This window comes from Paracoccidioides lutzii (genome assembly GCF_000150705.2).
Source record: "Paracoccidioides lutzii Pb01 unplaced genomic scaffold supercont2.17, whole genome shotgun sequence".
Lineage (NCBI taxonomy): Eukaryota > Fungi > Ascomycota > Eurotiomycetes > Onygenales > Ajellomycetaceae > Paracoccidioides > Paracoccidioides lutzii.
Window position 1 is genome coordinate 641606 of NW_015440963.1, and position 20321 is coordinate 661926.

Consider the following 20321-nt stretch of genomic DNA (forward strand, 5'->3'; position numbering starts at 1 on the left):
TGATTGACCATTTAATTCGCCCCGGGGTAGCAAACCGGGACAGAAAGCAAAAAGAAGTAAGGGAAGAGGAAAACAATTACAACCCCACCCATGTCATCAAACCAATCTCACACTCTTAGATGGAACCGAAACCGCCACCAACAAGTCCGCCGCCATTCATTACCACAATTGCCAACGATGGTGGTGGTGATGACAATGGCGATCCAAATCTCACCGGGGACGTGGAAAAGGCCATCGCAACCTCCGCCGTCACCGAGAATGGGCGAAGATCCCAGACCACTTCCCGTAGCCAACAGCTGCGGGGCTCAAGCGCCGCACAGGCGGGATTAGACATCGATAACATGGATCTTCCGCTGTTTAGCTCCCGGTCCCGCTGGTGGCACCGGCTGGCCTCCTGGGGGGTGGAACTGCGCGGTATCACGCCCGTCGCCGTCGCTGAGCAGACAGACATGAGCGCGATTAATTTGTTCTTCCTGTGGTTTACGGTTAGCTGCAATGTCTTGCCGTATGTTATATTTATCATACCCGTTCGGTTTGGCACGGGCAATTTTTGTCCGATGTCTCGGGGTACGACCTGTTTTGGTGGATTGAATTAATATCGAACTGAGTTCCGCCCTCTGTGCTCATTTTAATGTCCATGTCTGATGTGGAATTGAATGTAAGCTATGTAGGGTTATTACAGGCATGGTTGGCACGCTAGGTTTAGGCCTGAGTCTGCGCAGTGCCAGTCTGGTTGTGATCTTTTTCAATCTGCTATGTACAGTGCCGCCAGCATATCTTTCTATTTTAGGACCCAAAACGGGCCTGCGCCAGATGATTCAAGCGCGGTATAGCTTTGGGTGAGTACCTTTTCGCCATCCAAATTGTCTCCATCTTATCTCTATATGGAAATCCATGCTGAAATTTTATTTTATAGACTCTACTGTGTCTACATTGTTGTTCTATTGAACCTTGCTACCGTCTCTGGATTTGTTGTGATCGATGCGGTAATCGGAGGCCAGACTCTTGCAGCCGTAAACCCCGGCTCCATCAGTGTGAATGCTGGTATCATCATTGTGGTCTTGGTCGCTCTGCTCATCTCCTTCTTCGGCTACAAGGTGCTGCACCAGTATGAACGGTATGCCTGGATCCCCACGCTCGTGAGCATTATAATCCTCACCGGCTGCGGGGGTAAGAATCTTGTGGACCAGGTTAAGCAGCCAGAGCCTACAGCAAAGCCCATCCTGTCCTTTGGCGGGTTAGTTGCCGGTTTCTTGATTCCCTGGGCAGCACTGAGTTCGGATTTCAGCACGTATATATCACCAGATGTGCCTTCGTGGGTTTCCCCCATCCCTTTAACTCTGAGACGAAACTGCCTTAAAACACACAATAAAAGGAAAGCTATCTAATACAACAAAACCTATGCTTAGCACACACATCTTCACGTATACCTACCTGGGCCTCTTCCTCCCTAACACACCCCTAATGATTCTTGGTGCGGCCATCGGCGGAGCCGTCCCCAACACCCCAAGCTGGGCCTCCGCTTACGAAAGCGGATCCATCGGCCACATGTTCGCCGCCATCCTCAGCCCAGCTGGTGGCTTTGGAAAATTCATTACAGTGCTCCTCGCCTTCTCCGCTCTCGGAAACATTGCCGCAACTATCTACAGCATAACACTAAACATTCAAATATTACTCCCCATCCTCGTCCGCATTCCACGCGCAATATTCGCCGTCGTCTTCGCTGCCATCGTCATCCCAGTCTCCATTCGCGCTGCGGCAAGGTTCTTTTCCTCTCTCGAGAATTTCATAGGTGTAATTGCCTATTGGTCTGCGGCTTTCTTCGCCATCGTGACGGTTGAACATCTCGTGATTCGTCATGGCAATTATGCGTCGTATGACCATGCGATTTGGGATGTGGGGTCGCAGCTACCGAGTGGGATTGCAGCGCTGGGGGCGGGGTTGTTATCGTTTGCGTTGGTGATCCCGTGTATGTCACAGACGTGGTTTATTGGGCCAATTGCGGAGACTACGGGGGATATTGGGTTTGAGATGGCGTTGGCGGTTAGTTCGTTGTTATATTTGCCATTCAGGGCTTGTGAGGTCAGGTTACAGAAACGAAAGAGGGGGGTTGGGTGGGGGGAGCGGGGAGGTTATATTTAATATCGATTGTGGTTGGTTTTCGCTTTCTTTTTATGACAACCAAAATCCTATACGGCCATGAGCTATCCACCATATCCAGAATTACTCCTCAACCACCATTGATTTCTCTCCAATGGAGCATTCTTCCTCACCAAATGAATGTTTCAAAAGTGAATGCACATCATGCAAGTCTCAAAGTATTTTCCTTTTTCCTTCCTCCACATGATGAAAACATCTTTATTCAAAACCCGTCTAATAAACCCCTAGTCTTATAAAACCCCTTGTTCCCCCTCCTCCCTTTCTCTCACTCTGTTTCCTTAGGGTTCGACCTAAAGTTCACCCACGGACTCACCCACCCATGCTTCCCCTGTTTCCAACCTACACATACTCCCCGCTCCTATGTCTTGCAAAACTCTCAATCTTGCCCCCCCTTTCTCAGTCTCAGCGTCGTCCATGGATCTCTTTGTAGACGGAATGAATGATCCAAGAGGAAAAGATGGATGGGTATCCCCGTTTCATGGAGGCAAATTCCACAATATTGGCTATCAGAGTGATCTGAACCAACAATACAAGAGCCCTGTAACCATAGTTACCTCTTAACTCTGATCCAAGTTTGACAACAATTAGAATGCTTTTCATATCTCCGAATCGAAACGAAATACGAGGTTGTTCGGTGCTGCAAGGTGCGGTCCAGGGGCACAGTACTTGGGATTGTCGTTGAATATTTCCTGAAATAGATAACTAGTTATCCCAAGCCCTAACTCGGTGCAAGCTTTGGCTTGCTTTGGACGGTGAAACCTCCAAGATCGGCTCTAATTCCATTGAAATGATATTTTAACAAAATTTTCAGATGTGCAAGAATATTTATTCTCTCGAGTAGTTACCTAGTTTATATTGCTATGAGAGACACTCTCCGAAGAATGGTTGAGTTATGGCATCGATTCTGCTCAATTCAAGAACATTACAAGAGGCTTGAAAATTTGAAGAAGGTATTAGCCTAGCATTTGAATTTTTGTACGTTGGTCGTTGAGATGGCATCTGCTGCTAATCTCGTCATGCGTAGGGGTTCCGGTAAAATCCACTACGGCCAATATCAAAGGTTTTGCACGGCGATTTTGCTTTATTCTTTTCAGATGGCATCATCCTTCCTGCAACCTGGTTGTGCAACGTTATTGCAGCTCTTTGATTTCTTAAGTGGTGGATGAGTATGAAGAACAGACGGAAAGGTCATGAGGAAAGGATCAAGATCCTAGAGGACGACATAGATAACGAGTACGCTGCAGGATGTAGAGAAGAGCATATAAGTGAGGTACTTTCTGTAAGGTGGTGTTGTTGGGCGTTTTTTGAGATTTTAAGACAGCTTTGATTTCTGCTTTAAGTTTTTGTATGGTGGTAGAGTGATCCAAGAACTACAGCCAACTGGCTCATGGTGAGCAAGGTATGTAGTATACACTATCCATGGTTTTGATTACTGCTGTAAATCTGTTTTCCCTTTATGTTTTATGTTTTATTTGCTTTATTCCAATAGCTAGATCGAAATGATGTTTCTAAGATATGTGTGTATGTATGCATGTATGTAGATGCATACATGGGCTGTACAAGTATTTCCAAGCATATCACATATATCGGGTGAGAGATATGCTGCTAGCGAGTGATACGGGATACTTCTTCGTCCTTGATGTAGGCGCAATGTGGAGAATACGACCAAAACAAAGGGACAAACATACGTGGAGAATACAGAACCGACGAAGAAAAGGAAACGCAGCAAAGCAGTGCAACTCCAATCCGGAAGGGTAAAAGGAAATGAAAAGTGGAGAAATGAAAGAAAAGCCAGTCCGACCGACAGACTCCCCCCCAACGCACTCCCAATCAAGAAGCCAAAAAAAAAAAAAAAAAAAAAGGAACCCTAATCCTAGAAACACCCATTCAGGGCAGCAGAAGATTAAAAAGCAAATCCAAAAGGAAAAGCAGAGATTTGTGAAGAAATAAGTAAACAAATGAAATAAGAATGACTTAAAATTTACCTAAAACTTCAGCCATCTCCGCTCCCAGCTGCTCCACCCCCAGTTGCTCCACCGCCAGCTCCTCCCCCCACTCCCGCAATCCCATCTAGCAGCCCACTCGCACTCCCCACCTTCCGGCTTCCAGCCCCGTAAACCATCTCCATCAACTTCGCCTTCTGCCTCTCTCTCACCCCTTTCAAATAATCATAAGCCCCCTCTAAGCCCCTAATCTGCCTCTCAACCACCAACTCCACAGACCCCTGCGCCGCACTCCCTGCAAGACCCCTTCCCGCCAGCTCCCCCTCACCACTACTGCTCCCTCCAAAAAGCCCAAAGGTCACCGAATCATTCCTCCTGACCAGTGGACTAACCAATTTCCTCCGTAAAGTTTCCAGATTCACCTTTAATGTCAACAGCTTGCCACGATAGTCCATGAGAAGGTGCTTGTTGGCAACCGTCCGCTGCCGCACGGATGACAGCAGCTGGCGGTTTTTCTCATACTTACGTAGCGCGACGGCGTTGGGTCCCAGAACACGCGTCCACAACGACGAGAGCATTTCGCCCTCTGCGCGCTCCTGAGCGTCCGATTCGCGCACGACGGTGCGCTGGAGGTTTAGGAACTGTCGGTCTATAGCCTCAAAGAGCGCGAAGAGGGCGGTCGAATGTGTCAGTTCGTTGTTTATGGACTCTTCCTGTACGGCGAGAAATTCGGAGAAGGTATGTGTGAGGGTGCGGTGTGTGCGTTGCGAGCGGGTTGTGCCGAAGACTTTGGTGATGAAGGAGCCCAGGCGGGTTGGGGAGGGGAGTGGCGCTTCATTGCCATCTGGTGAGGTTGTTGTGGTGGTCTCTAGTGCACCGAGGCGTGAGAGGAAGGAGTGGAGGTTGTCGAAGAAGATGGAGGGGAGGGAGTGCGCAGGTTGTGAAGAGAGGGTTTCTAGTTCGCGCTTTGCCCAGTCCATGACGATGAGAATGGAGTCGATGTCTGCGTCCACGTTGGCGAAGAAGCGCGTTAGTTCTAATGATAATGTCTTCAGGGATTCGGAAAGTTCGTCTAATTGACGGACGATGATGGGAGCGCTGGTCATGTTTGTGCCGCGGACGGATTCTCCTAGGTCCCAGACGGCGACGCCGGTTTCTTGCAGTGCGCCGATTTGCTGGACGCCATTTTCGGAGTAGTAAATTAACGGCTCAAAGGAGCGGGCTAAGCCGGAGAGTTTGACGAGGTCGGGGACTGGGAGAGGGATAGGTGGCAGAAAGAGGGCGCGGATAATTGTGAAGGATAAGAGGCCTATTATTAAGGATAAAGCAGTGTTCGTGCGATTCTTAACCATTGAATCTAACTTTTGGGTGATGAAATTGAAGAATGCAAGGAAGGGTTCTCGATGCTGAACCTCTGCGCGCACCGCAAAGCGGATGTCTACAATTGGGAATTGGTGTTAGTTTCAAGATGCGGAAAGTAAATCATGTATTTTGAGTACATGAACAATAGATGTAACTGATATGAAAAAGGGTATTTTGCTTAAAGGAAAATAGGAAAATATATATATTACAATTTGTGAACGAATCTGGAGAAAGGTCCTGCGGCACCAGTTCAAGCTCGTCGCTATTGACATGATTCTCTTTGTTTCTCCAGGGACTCTCCTCGCGCTTTGTCGGTGGCGCGGGACTAGGCGACCTGCCCTTTAATGGGGAATCTATGCCCACAGGTAATGGTATATTTGCAGGCATTGTTAAGTCAGCAACATCATCATCCCCGCTCACAGGCGGTTTCTCCAGCGCATCCTCATATTGCGGGCTAACCTCCCTTGACCGCAACGGACTGCAATCACAGGGAGGATTTAGATCTGGTTTGTCCCGTAGATACGGCTGATGCCGATACCATGCGCTACCAGCGGTTGGTGGAAAATTTTGCTGTTTTAAAATGTATCTCCGCTGCCTGTAACCCGGTGGAGTCCATGGGTCGCCGGCACTTGAATCTAAGTCTGTATCTGGCTCGTGTTCATCGTTGTCTTCAGAACGGAAACCAGAGTGCTGCGATGGCAAGCCAAAGAAGGGTGATGGGCGAGAAGAGTCTTCAAAGTCCTCGAGGGAGGCGGTTAGTGAAGGGTGGTCGTCGAAGACGTTGTCAAGTTCCTCAAGACGGTTGGGAGACATGATGGTGTTTTTGGCCCCTTGTGGGAGGCCAGAAAATGGTTGCTCCTATACTGCTGAGCTTTGCGACACAATATTTCCCAAGATAAAGAACTGGGAGAGGTTGTGCGTGATGCGCTCGAGAGGAGATTGACAGTCAATCAATCGGCTTTAGCCCAACGGCGTGGGGCGGCGTATTGGCCTGGTATGCAGCCGGATCGCCAAGTCGAGAGAGAATGCTGAGGATTCTGTTGGAAGGATATGGACAGACAGCCGGATAGTCTCTGTCAATCAAAGAATATATTATGCGATAGAAAGAAAAAGTTAAGTTCTCTCAATCCTGCGATCTGAACTGGCTATCTGCTCTCTATGAGGCTGAGCCTAATATGTTAATTATAACGCGCTACTGGCTAGCAATTAGGCGACAGTCGCAGATTCGCGTGGACGCGGTCTAAGTGTGTGAATGAACGACACCAGCCAGGGCAGTGCGAGATTTCTCCAGATGTTCGTCTCGACAATCGCAATATTAACATGCCATTCGCAGGAGTTGTCGAGGATGAGAAAGTACTGGGCGATGCGGTGGGGATGTAACCTGAATATGCTGAAATACGCTAGTAATTCCAAATGCCACCACGTAAAGTTTACTTCCACAAGCCAAAATTAGCGCCTGTAATTCACACAATGCAGCATATTCGCCGTGTGCATAGCGTCGAGAAGGGGAGTGGATCCTGGTATTTGTGTTGGGATCGCCGGCATGGATACACTAGCAAACTAACCGCTGTCAGCCAATAGAACAGCCTCTGCTGCATGTACTCGAGACAACAGACACAGGCGCGCAAGGCACCGCCCAATCCAGATAACTTGTCAGCAATGGCCTGCAGCACATACGGACTTCACACGCTGTATACCAGGGACCAGGGGACAAGCAAATCCCACACCAGAGATCTCCTCCTCCTAATTGCCCTCAGTTCGATAAGCCAAAGTTGCTCACACACCAACATGTTCACAAGCAGAGAGAAAAGCTTGGATCAAGGCCCCGCAATAGCAGCAGCCATCCATTGGTCCATTTCAATCCCAATCTAAGGACCGAGGGTGGGAACCTTGGAAAACTTGGTGGCTGGTCCAATCACCAACTGGCACATCACAGACCAAGACTACCGAGGTTCCGTACGCAAGTACGGAGCAACATCAAATGACCCTTTGTTGAACCCTTGAGGGATTCCTAGAGTTTGAAAGTCGTCTGAGACCAACAGTGCAGTCGTTGCCATGGGCCCACCTAGAGTCTAAGCCATTGACATACATGTTGCGGGGCATCAAACCCCAGATCAAGCGCCATACCGCTTTCCAAAAGGCAATCGTTCTTCCAAAAGGGATGAACTGCCATTTCTGTTTCATATTACCAGTTGCTGACCCTTTTAATCTTGGGAGTTCTAAATCTCTAATCTTTCAGGAGAAACAGTTTCGACCACCCTTCACCCACCCACAAAACGCTTCAAATGATGATGGATACAGTCTTTCTTTTGCTTCCAATTGTGCATTTTTATGCGATGGTTGGGCGGTGAAATGAATGACGTCATTAATGAACCTTCCCTATTGCTATAGCCCCTGTCATGGTCGAGATATATTTACTTTGCAAGGCGCAAGGAGATGGCGTCGCGAATGGAAGTGTGACTACCTTGGAGAGTCATAACTAGGATGGAGCTGATCGATAGCAATCTCATTTGGTTTCCAAAACGGCACCCGTGGATTCTAATTGAGGTTGAATTGCTTTTTTCAACTATTCTTTACTAAATATCATATACCGGGAAAACTTTCAACTAAAAAAAAAGATAATGTATGTCCTTCTCTAGGTGCATCTTCATCGTTCAGATTCGGTACCTAAGGGATAATACCAACCCTTCATTGTCGCTTAATCCGGACGTCTTATTTTCAAGAGAGAAGGAGGGGGGGATCAGAAGGCGTCTAGTTGAAATGCGGAGCCGCGGAGTCATATACCCCACGATGTTGTCATTCTCTCAATCGAGTGGATACGAAACCAACAGCTTGAGCCCTAGCTATTGTTATTGGACATATCTTGCGCGATTACTGCAATGTTGCGCCACGGAATGGAGGCATATATAAACGTCATCCCATCCCCTCTTCTTCATACAATGAATAAACGCCTACCTTGAGATGACTATTAGGCAGATGCCGCCTATATACCCCCCATGTTTGTCTGGTTGCATACGCACAATAGCAAAATGCGGATGTACGCTGAATGCGAAGTATCAATCATCGCAGGGTTGGTTTATTATTTCATGTATGTTGACCACCTCACAAAATGGATTTCTTTTCAAGAGTTCGAGAGAGCTCGCGATAATATTCTTATTTCTAGATCTAGAGAATGACCACAAGGAAAACCTTCAATAAACTCAACCAGCCAAAAGCACTCCCTTCTCCAATGCTCATTTGCGCTTTCGATAATGCCTATCCCAAAACTAACAAAACAGAAAGAATCTTTGGCTTCAACGAACAGTCCACTACCCCTCTCCGCTTTCCAGTTGCCTAAAACCACTCAGCTGTCTCTCTTCGCGGGACGAGAGTTCTTTCAGCAAGGCAGATGAGTTAGGTAGGACAGGCCATTCATGCGTTGATACATTCCATCCAGGTAAACCGCAGATTGAATGAGGAGTGCGGATATACCCGTTAGCTCACTTAACGCTTTGGCCATTTCTCCTTTCAAACTTATGGATGACAAGCGCGAGCAAAATGGGGGAAGGAGGGATCAAATATATATCAACTTTCGCCGTTTGCCTGCCGTTCACATTTCAACCCTTTGCAGCAACGGTTCTTGGCTATCCCCCAATTTCTTCCCTTGGCAAGACCACTTATCGGTTGGTTTGTCTTTACCGATAGTCTGGGCCTCACCCTCCGGTGGATCTTTCGGCATCGCCTCACGATCAAGTGTTTCTCGTTAGGAAAATGCCAGTCTCTAGTGTCAGTATCTCGGCCTCGGGATCCTACTCAGGCTCAGGTTATCGCTTGGTGGAATTGGCGCCATACATTTGATCCCATACTCTACGAATTGTTTGAACAAAAAATAAGTCAAGAATCATGCCGAAAGATTGGGGGAAGACAGCGGGCGGAAAATATCATCAATAAATAACGGAACTTGCGTATTTTCTTCTGAAAAATCTTTGACAGGACAGACCTGGACAGCTGCGCCTGTCCCCCGGTCCCTCGTAAAGCTTGTCCTCTGCCCTGCACTCCCTGGGCTCTAGGGTAGACTCGAGCTTCTTTTTTGGGGCATTGCATGTCTATGGTTTGGCCCGAAGCCAGTGCATAAAGCTCTGCTCGTCAGCCGTCTCCATCATTATTATTTTCTAATTTCCTCGGACTCGTTATTTCGAAAAGAAATACGAATTCGTTTCGCTAAAGCCTCTCGTAAATCAAGATACATGTGCATTTCCGAGTGCTTACACCTCTCTTTGAGCCATTGCCTTCACAGCGCATTTCCCCGTAGCAGCTGTGAATCGGGTTTTTACTCCCGCCATGACAGAATGCATCCAACTGGACACATTTGTTGGTGGCTGGTTCGTTGCTTGAAGCTTTGCGTATCAGGCGCGGGCGATGCGGAGACACCAGCGCCGCTGACGAGGAGGACGAGAAATGATGCCTGCGGGAACTTCATTGTTGACTGTTTAGTGGCTAATTGTGCAGTTTCTTTATCACTGATTTGTAAAAGGACGGGCAGGAACCTGAGAATTGAAATATTTTCCTGATTTGTTGAGATAATAGCACTGTTCCTCCAGCTTCCTATTCCACGCAATCAATCGCCAGAACAATGTGAGGAGGTCGAGGGCTACTTGCGTCCAGATTCGTTTCTATGAATGGTCAACACCAATTCATCACATTTGTCGTTTGCTACTCTCGTTCAGCGATTAAGAGCTGCCGACAAGCATCTCTCGCTACCATATTCTCTCATGCTTCTCTTTCAGCCCATCTGCCGCTTCTCCTCGTCGCCTGTGTGACGATCATGCATTTCCCATTCCATGGTACAGTACCTGCATATTTGCATATAGATTGACAGACTTCCCGCGTCTGTGAGACATGAAGAAGCCAATGCTAGAGATTTCCTTTGGGGCTAGTTACGTTGGGGGTAACCAGCTGGAATAGGGATATAAAAGAGGCAAAATCCAATAAGGTTCTCTGCGTAACGTCGAATGGCCGATGGGGAAATCCGTGAGACAGATCACCTGGCACTCCAAATGGAGATGGGTAAAGGAGAGTGAAGTTAAGAGTGGCGAGTAGCTCGAAAAGACAGGTTAGCATGTATATATGCAACGTGTATATATACATGGACTATAGATTGACGTTTCGCTGAGCATAGCTTTGAACCACTTTGCGCGCAGAGATGCCAACTCAATCTTGAAAATCTCTCGATCTCAGCACGCGGCCGTGCGAGCAGATAAATCGATTGCATAACTATAAACGCGGGGTTCAATTCGCCCCAGAAAACCACATTGTGTTTCAATCATAGTTGAGATGCGAAACAAAAGCTTAAACAAAACCGAGGAAATGAATATAAAAGATACAGGACGGAGGGTTTACCTGATAAGCAAGTACTTCTGATATTAGTCCTTAGCCCGACAGCCCTTTTATCAACCCCTTTGCCCAAGTAACTACTTGCACTTCGGTTTAGTATGCGTGACTACGCACACCCATCATCGAACTGTCGTGTCCGTCCTACCCTCCGTTGACCGCTCCGTTACCCGTGTTTGGATAATATTCCTAGACGCGTGAAACTTCTCATTCGCTATAGCCAATGGTGCATGAGTCGCGCGGGCTCTGTCAGAGAGGGTGCTGATTATCTAGATAAGTTTTGTATACGATATGGGGGAAAAGCATATACAACTTGGATAGAGAGGAGTGAAAATTGAAATCACCCCCATTGTTCTTTGCAAGTTAATTTCTGAAATATTCGGAGATGCGGTGTGTAAAAATGAAATAACATTACATTTTACAATGAATCCCATTCGGGATCCTCAAATATCAACTCGAGCCAGGATTGCAGCAGGAAACAAACCGCTTGGGACTAGAGAAACTTGTAATGACAATAGCGTCTCCATGACACGTCGACACGGATAATACAAACCCACTTTTCCACGGAGTGGAAAACTTCCGTAGTAAATCAATCAAGATGCCGGCAGACGACCCACGAAAACACAAAACACAAACACAGACCCTGAGACGATATCCCAAGATAGTAGAGTAGAAAGCATGTAAAAGAGAGGAGATATTTGCCCATTGATATCCTATCTATCCCATCTAACCCGTAAAAGGAAAGGAATACACAAAACGACACTGCTGTGTAAGAAAAATACTAGAAATTACAACATGCAGGACGCAAGAGAATCATAACAAGAGAAAAAAAAATATATCATAGCCTCCACTTCCTTCAACATCCCACCCATTGGCGAATTTTGTCTTCAGCTCTCTGTTCCCGACTTGACTCTGGGGTTGTATAACATTTTTTCTTCTGCAAACCCTTGTTCTCCCACGGAGAAAGCATTACACACATAAACGAACCCGTCGAGAAGGAGAAAATAGGACAAAAGAAGAAAGCATCAAGTCCACGATAGAGTTAGAGAGAACAGGCACACACAGAATCCACCATGATCAAGAGGAGAGAAGAAAACGAGGATAGAAAAAAAAACATTTTAATATTGTTACAGTGGAGGTTTTTTTTCCCTTTTTGGTCATTGAATTATAAAAAAGAAAGACACACCACGAAGTTCTTCGCGAAACGGGCACAGGTATTCTCTTTTTATCTTTACGTTTGACGCGGAAGAAAAGAAAGTTGGAAAAGGTAGGGTATTCTCTTTTCTAGAACATGACGGTAGAGGGAAAACGGTGGGGAGATTAAAGAATTTCAAGCCGCTCATAAAAATGTACAGAAGAGCAAAGTGCGCATACTGTTGATCATCGGGATTGAGTGTGTTCTAGGTTGAGCGTGGACGAAGATTGAGAGAGGTAATTCATTAGGAGGAAGATTGTTTTATTTGGTTTCGTTTTGGAGGTAGCTATATCCACGGGGTGGACGAGATTAGTGTCGCGTCTCGAATGCAGCACAAACAAAAATATAGATAAAACTGGATTTTTTTTTTTTTTTTTTTTTTTTTTTTTTTTACATACGTGATCAGATCGTTGCGGTCCTTGGGCTTCTTGAGGCCACCGAAAGCCATCTTGGTGCCAGGGATGTACTTCTTTGGGTTCTCAAGGTATTCAAACTATTGGAGCCAATAACTCGTTAATCGCGTCCTTTTGTTGCAAGATATGAGCCATGTGCCCGGGAAGTATGACATACCAAAGACTGTTCGTTCCACTCGACACCTCTCTGCTTGTTTGCGTCGGTGTAGGAGTACCCTTCGACAGTACCACTCTTGCGGCCGAAAAGTCCGTGCAAGTTGGGGCCGACCTTGTTAGCACCGCCAGCCTCGAGGGTGTGGCACTGAGCGCAGCGAGTCTATACGTGAGGTTTCACACAATGTCAGCGCGTGTCTTCGTAGAGTATTTGTATATAACCTCAGAAGAAAAATAAAAAAATAAAAGAAAACCAAAAGAAAAGAAAAGAAAAGAAACAAAAGGCGCGCGCATACCTTGAAGAGACCAGCACCCTTAGCAGCGTCACCTGGATTGAGAAGAGGGGTAAAATTAGTAGTCGGCCTCTTAAGCTCCGGATGCAGTCGAACGAGTTCCTTCAGCTTTCTCTTGCGTTCGTTTTCTTCGTTTAGCTCCTCCTGCTCGAGCATCGCGTACACCATGCACGCCATCGTCATCTCCAGGCTCATGGTTGCTGTTGTTGGATGTTGTTCGATCTCTGCAATTTCTTGGGGATGGCCTCGGGTGGAAGATCTGGCGACGGATTGAGCTGCAGATGTTGTGGGGCACAGGGAGGACGTAGTTGTTTAGGAAAGAGAGGAAAGAATATATTGCGCGGGAAGAGAGCTGATTTATAGATGGGTTGGGGGGGTGGGAAGGGGATGATTCCAGGGGTGAAGACATGCAGACGCGGCTTGTGTTGTTGATTTTTTGGTGCTGATGTTGCAGCGCAGATAAAGGTGATCTTGTTTACTCTCAAGGACAGTGTGATAGGATTGAAGATAAGACTGCTCCGGGTGCAATGAAGAGCGTAACATAGCACCCCAACATTTGATGGGTGGTTGGCAGCATCTTTGAGATCAAACAACACCAGCAGCAGCAGCAGCAGCAGCAGCAGCAACCAGAGCAGCAACCAGAGCAGCAGCAGGAGAACACAAAGAAATGGGCTGAGGCTCTGCAGGAAGGCCCAACACAGCACGGGGAAGATGAACAACATCACAGCGGCAGGGGAGGGAGGCACATACCAGGAGAGAAGCTGTCTTTGCCCATTTTGTTGATAAAAAGAGAAAAAGGGTCTATATATGTGTTGAAGGGAGGAAGAAATCAAAGTCTCTATATATAGAGTATAAGATGATATATATAAACGGAGATAGATAGGAATAATATGCAAGATAGAGAGAGACGAAGAAGGAGCAGAACTATGTTACAAGGAGACTTCCAATGCCCGGTGTGAATGAAGGTGTGTTGGATATAGAAAAATACTTCTCTGAGATTCAAGAATCAGAAATTTTTTTCCTCCGGTCCAACACGTAGAGAGCAGCCAAACAGGGCCAGTCCGCGGAATGACGCACTAAACCCGCACCGCAAGATGACTGATGGTTATTTTACCGCCTGTTATTGGCTGTACCTGCGCCGAGGCCAATCAGAACCCGGGTTATTCACGCGCCGGGTGATTACGGGTGCTGAGTCATCCATACACGTGATAGCTAGGACCGATTCAACCAAACATTCAACGAAAGATTTCATGGATTATGTATACTGATGGAGTATTTCAATTTCAGCATTTCAGGGCAGATAAGCTTGAGTAGCTTGGTTGAATGAGTTTCGTAGCATAGCGATTTTTTAATATCGGTTATTTTAACATCACAGCCCTTAATACACAACGGACTAGTCGACGGCCAACGCAGCCACAATTTGATACCAGCTAAGTATCAGCGCAACCCATGCACGGGGAAAGGGATATTAGAATGTCCCTAGCACACACAGCCTTTGTTCGGGACTTGGTAATTATCTCAAGCGAATGGGCCACTCCAGTTTAGATTTTAACCCAAAATATCCACACTCATAACAATCATTAATCAATTAAAATTAAATTACAACAGACATAGAGCAGCTTTTTGTATAATGTATAACAGTTATAAATAGTTTATCATAATAGATATTATTACCTTTTAATTCTCTTTTATATATTAATAATATCTTTAAAAGCTGATGTGTTAATTCTTAATTACTAGTAATTTTTTTTTATTAAACTTTTTAATTTCTATAATTTTTAATAAAATAAAATATAAAAAAACTTCCAATCATCATAATTTATATATCAAATAATAATAATAATCTATAAAAATTAAATAATTTTTTGAATTATAAGTTGTATAATTTATATAAATATATTATAATAATACAATTTTTGACAGTAGCAAGCTCCAATTTATCTTCATAGAATGTAATTGATCACTGAGTGAATAAGGACACTGAGTGAACAGTTTTCTTATCTCAAATCACTCATATTTATCAAATAATTCAATATGCCTCTCAAATCAAAAAATTAAGTTTCTAATCAAGAAGAAAACTCTTACTAATTTTTAATATTTATAAAATTAAACAAATTTCATTCAAATATACTATTACTAAATCATTTAATGGTTCTTATTCTACTCTAGTTTATAGATTAGCTAGTCGAGCTTCTCATATGAATGTGCAATCAAATTGTCAAAAACTGACTTTGACAGAAGAAGAATCTCTAGTTCAATGAATACTCTTCATGAATGAGAGAGGCCAGCCCTCTTGAATTGAAAAAGTATGAAATATGTGAATATACTACTTTCTACTTTAGTTGAGTCTACTGTGGGAGAAAAATAAGTTCAAAAATTCATTACATATTATATAAAATATCTATCTAATTATATTCAGATTTGATTCTCTTGAAAAACTGATATATATAATTTAGAACATGTAATTGTATAGTTTTATCTCAAAATAATACAGTATTTAAATAGATATATCATAAAAACTACAGTTATATATACTTATTTTGATAAAAATTTATAAAAATATATATTAACTAGTAAAGAAAAATAGTATAAAAGAAAAAATAACTGTGTTAAAATCTTAAAAAAGAGAATTTCAATAATTTTGATATTTAACAATAAACTTCAAATAGAGAGAACAATAATATCAAAGAAAAATTATATATAATAATAAACTGATGATAGAAAGAATAATAGTAATAAAAAAAATATCTAGAATAAGTTGATATTTAAGCTTTAATGTTTATTAATTATGTATAAGAATTTTATCTGATTTTAAAATTTATTTTTTAGAGGCAGTTTTTTTCTCTATATAGTAAATCAAAAATTTATTCTCAGTTCAGTTTTAAAGAAAAAGAGTATATTTAACTGACTGATAAAGTATTTTTTTTTTAATTTCTTTCTAATATCAATATGCAGTAAACAGTTCATTAAAATATAATTTAGATTTTTAACTAAATTATAAAAATTATATTTATATAAATAAAATCTTAAATTTTTTTAAATAAAATTTAAAATAATCATATTCAAATTTTAATTGTATTATAAAAGAGAAAGTATTTTATACTTTATTAAAAAAAATTTCTATTTTGATTTTATTTTATATTTTATATATTGAACAATTTTTTTTCTATTTTTCAAAGCTCAGTTTATTTATTGAGACATGATTGTAACAAACTAGTTGCTGAGAACAGTTGATAACTAACGCGTATGAAAACAAGAAAAAATCGTCAGAGAAGGAAAAAAAGACAGATCATGTAGAGATAAGGCTTTGTTAATAAAGGGCGGAGCTTCAGTAGTAAGGGGCTTATACGAGGATAATTGAGGCACCGCCTCGGTGGTAGAGGCGCCGAGAGCGGAGCTTTGGTAGTTAGAGACTTATATGAGGATGATGAAGGCGCTGCCTCAGTAATATGAAGCATGAGGGCGGAGCTTCCGTAATAAGAGGTTATATGAATAGAGTAGAGGAGCCGCCTCGATAGCGCCGCCTCGATAGTACGAAGGTGAAGCCTGAGTATAAGAAGAGTTGGAGCTTAGCCCTTTAAAATGATTTTCTAAATCTATTTATTAATATAAGATCAGAAGATAATTTTTTATATTATTTAAGTTTCAGTATTACTTTGTGCTGCTAAGTCTGCTTTTTCATTTTCTAAATGTCTATATGAACTGATACTCAAAATAAGTAAATTTAAATATATTTATCTTTTAATTTAATTTTTTTTTTCACTATTTGTTAAGTTGAATTAATCAATTTGAATTTTATAATTTTAAGTCTTTCACCTTCTGCTTAACAGTATAAAAAGATTCATATATTTCTGATAGTAGATTCTTCAAAAACAAGTCTATTAATAAGTATAAATGTTTTTTGAATTGCAAATTACTCAGAATTATAGATCTTGTATTCTTTTCTAGAATTTCAAGATTATAACTTATATTCTGAGAATATTTTAAAGTATATCAAAGTTGATCAGCTGTCAGATAATCTTTTAGCTTTTTGATTCATTTAAATATATTATTAAAGAATTTTCATTGTTAATCTTTTTACAGTTTTTGAATATATACATTCTTTATCTTTTTTAAAAAAAAATTTTTGATAGAAATATTTATTAATAATTTTAATTTTTTTTTTTTCAAAAATAAAACTCAATGTGATTTATATTTTTTACATTTAAGCTTAATAATTAATTTTAATTATTACATATATTTTAAAAGCTGAGAAAAAAAATCATTTTAGAATTTTCAGAGTATTCATTTTAATTTAAATTTTAACAGAATTGAGATTTTTATCAAATATATTTAATGAGTATAAAATAAATATTTTTATTTAAAATAAATAATCTGAATATCTGATGATGAAATTGAGATCTATATTTTTATTACTCTAATCTAATATAAGATATTTTTAATACATTTAGCATTATTTTTAAAGCTTTATTTTGAAGTTTTGAAAAATAAACATATAAATTTTTTGTTAAAGTTCTTTCAGTCTGAGCTAATCTTTTTTGAATGTGAACTTTAAATTTAAAATTTGAATCCAATCAAATTTTCAGACATCTCATTGAGTTTTTAAATTTCATAACTTTATTTTAAAAAGTAATGATTCTGTCTTCTTTATATTTTTTAAGAAAAGTGAATTGATTCAATTTTATTTATATTAAATTGAATTAAATTTTATTTTCTTTTTCAAAGATTTTTTATGCAGCTCTTTCTATATTTTTATAGTATTTTTTGAGTAGATTTTAAAGCTTATAATAAGATTTATATTATCAACATATCTAGAAGATTGTACTATATATATATTCTTATTTTTGAGTAGATTGAATATATATATAGCATATAAAATAAATGAAATTAAAGTGTGAGAACATTTAGAATTAATGAACTGAGTGTCAAAAAAAAGCATAAGAAGCTCTATAACTAAAATTGTAGAAGAGTAGATGTATAGATGCAGTAAGCACTACAGAGAGAGAAGAATACTGATGAATGAAATGTATGTGTAGAATTGAATAGTAGCTAATCACTGAATTTCTTGAAGAAACTTTAAGAATTCAGAATGTTTATATATATGAATTAGTAGCAATAGATTTTATCTCTAATCTTTCATGAAATGAAGAATTAGTAATGCAGTGATCTGATTCTTCATGAAGTAAGTGCTTTATTTAACAGTGTGGTAAGCAGTGTGAGATAAGCAGTGTAAGGGCAAGGAGCTAGTATAGAGAGTCTTGGCATAACATAAAGATTTTTGATAAATTTTTATTTCAACATTAGTTTTTTTCTGTTTTAGTATATTAAGTAAAAGCTATATGCTTCTTTTTGTTATAAAACGGATGATTTATATTATCAAAGACTTTGATAACTTCAAACCTTGCAGAATTGAGATCATTTTATTTTTTGAGGCATGATCAAAAGCATCTTTTATATCAATAAATAGCAGTTCCGGTCGGACAAACCCAAATGCGTGGGAACAGGACGATCCCAGTCATCTGTGCCACTCGTGCTGCGCTGCACTTCTTCAAGAGCGACTGCATGTTTCGTGTCTAAAGCAGCGGTGTGTAGTGCGTGAGCGCGCGTGAGTCATCCCACTGTGAGCGAGAGTCGCAGTATTCCGTGCATCTCTGAGCCATATATTGAGAAAAGAAGATGCGGCTGCTGAGAGGGACGACCGTAGTAGAAAAAGGGATGCGCACGCATGCGTATGAGAAGACTACTGAGCTCTCTCTTGACAGTTTTACGCTGTGAAGAGGTGAGTGCAGGCCAGAGCTCAACTAACGGCGATGCCCGGCTGATGTGTAAGTACAAGTCCTTGTTGGGGACGGTTGGATGTCAGAATGTCGGAAGCCATTCCCGGAATCGCGACGACTCAAACACACGGGAACACAGGGGCCTAGAATCGTACGGGTGAGTACGGTCATGATGCCTTCGCCTTCATCAGTGCTGAGCTTCAAGATGATGGAGGGAGAATGAATGAAAAACTGACATGCAATGTTTAGGATGGTCGGTCCTGTTGGCAGAGGGAGGCTCGGGAGAGTGGCCAGACTCTCCCTCCTGAGAGCTCTCATCTGGTAGTTTTATGATGAGCTCTGGTACGTGGTGAGGCCAGAATATGAGCGATGTTGAGAGTTAATGGGTGATTATTATATGAGTAGTCTGGCACACATGACAGGTATGAGGACTGCAAATCTCCTGGTAGACATCTCCTCAGATAGCCAAGTTTTCTCTTAAAGTCCTTACAAACTCACAAAGGCAGAGCGGACAGTGATAATGCATGCAATATCAAAAGCAAAACTACTCACCCGAGAGGATCTACCCAAGATAGTGCCAAATTCACTCCAAGGCTCAGCTCGCTGCTAAGCAGTTACTGAAAAAGCACAAGGGTGACAGAAAACTTTGAGTGTCAAGTTTATCTATGATATTTTGATAAGAAAAAGGCTGGAATCCTAACCCAAATAATATTTTATATCTTCCAAGAAAGCTACTTGACTGAGATTTAACAAGTAGAAACTAGATATAACCAGAATTAATTTAATTCATAAAAGAGGCAAAATGAGCGTGAGAAAATAAGTGAAAGAAAAGAGAGAATAAATAAACTAAAATACAATTCTAACAAGTTAGCAGAGGGCAACTATAGAGCTGCAGCAGACGATAAAAAAACCTGATAACTATTCAAAAACAATGTTCATAAGAATTAGGTAGGTTATTTGGCTAGTTAACTAAACCAGTTAGTTGTTAGTTAAAAGCAAAACCCAACAATCTGATTCCAACTTCAAGCTCTTTTATCCCCTGGCCTATGTGCAAAAAGAATGCTCACCCTCTATTAATGCAAATAGACAAGCCACTTGAACATTATTTATCCGTGTGCCAACTTCCCTCTCATGACCTATGTAGTTACCAGCAACTCAAGAATCAAACACCTTTATATCATGCTGGCCCATCTCCTAAACACATTCAGCCCTCCTAACCCTCCTTCGTGTGCTCCTTGTTCTTGGCAAGTTTAGTGGCACCTTTTAATATGAGAATCCCCACCTCTCAGAGGACGGCACCATCGAACGCTACAGCCTCACAAGCCCATCTTCACATCTTCCATAACGGCGGAGCTACCGCACAGACCTACAGACCTACACACCCGCGAGCAGACTGGTGCAGTCCACGCTCTTCACGTTTTGGGGATGGTGGGACCGCCAACTGCTTCCTCGACGACGTTGAGACACGAAATCCGCAAGCCGCGGAATGATTCCCTGAGGGTGAGCCGCAGCCGGACGGCGGTGTTGAGATGGTGACTCCGCTGGTGCAAGATGTTCTTCGGCCTGCGGCGCTTGATGCAATTGGCGAAAGAGAGGACGGAGATCACTCTACGAACGCAACGCAAGAGTACTGTCTTTGTTGTCCGTATCAAACG

At 42.1% G+C, this 20321-nt stretch overlaps 4 protein-coding genes across 4 annotated transcripts; 2 read left to right on the forward strand and 2 right to left on the reverse strand.

The window, feature by feature from the left end:
* Positions 1 to 119: 119 nt before the first annotated feature.
* Positions 120 to 2142, forward strand: PAAG_06265 (purine-cytosine permease FCY22; the record flags this gene model as incomplete). Its single annotated transcript, XM_015845840.1, has 4 exons — positions 120 to 505; positions 672 to 839; positions 917 to 1315; positions 1410 to 2142. The coding sequence occupies 4 exons, from the start codon at positions 120 to 122 to the stop codon at positions 2140 to 2142; spliced, it is 1686 nt and encodes a 561-aa protein (XP_015700066.1).
* Positions 2143 to 4153: 2011 nt separating this feature from the next.
* PAAG_06266 (hypothetical protein) lies at positions 4154 to 6278 on the reverse strand (the record flags this gene model as incomplete). The annotated part of the gene is made up of 2 exons (XM_002791955.1): positions 4154 to 5541; positions 5675 to 6278. The coding sequence occupies 2 exons, from the start codon at positions 6276 to 6278 to the stop codon at positions 4154 to 4156; spliced, it is 1992 nt and encodes a 663-aa protein (XP_002792001.1).
* Positions 6279 to 12291: 6013 nt separating this feature from the next.
* PAAG_06268 (cytochrome c) lies at positions 12292 to 13084 on the reverse strand (the record flags this gene model as incomplete). The annotated part of the gene is made up of 4 exons (XM_002791957.2): positions 12292 to 12316; positions 12429 to 12523; positions 12601 to 12759; positions 12893 to 13084. The coding sequence occupies 4 exons, from the start codon at positions 13082 to 13084 to the stop codon at positions 12292 to 12294; spliced, it is 471 nt and encodes a 156-aa protein (XP_002792003.2).
* A 6850-nt stretch (positions 13085 to 19934) lies between these two features.
* Positions 19935 to 20156, forward strand: PAAG_12193 (hypothetical protein; the record flags this gene model as incomplete). The annotated part of the gene is made up of 1 exon (XM_015847714.1): positions 19935 to 20156. One exon carries the CDS (start codon positions 19935 to 19937, stop codon positions 20154 to 20156), a length of 222 nt encoding a protein of 73 aa, XP_015702705.1.
* Positions 20157 to 20321: the final 165 nt, after the last annotated feature.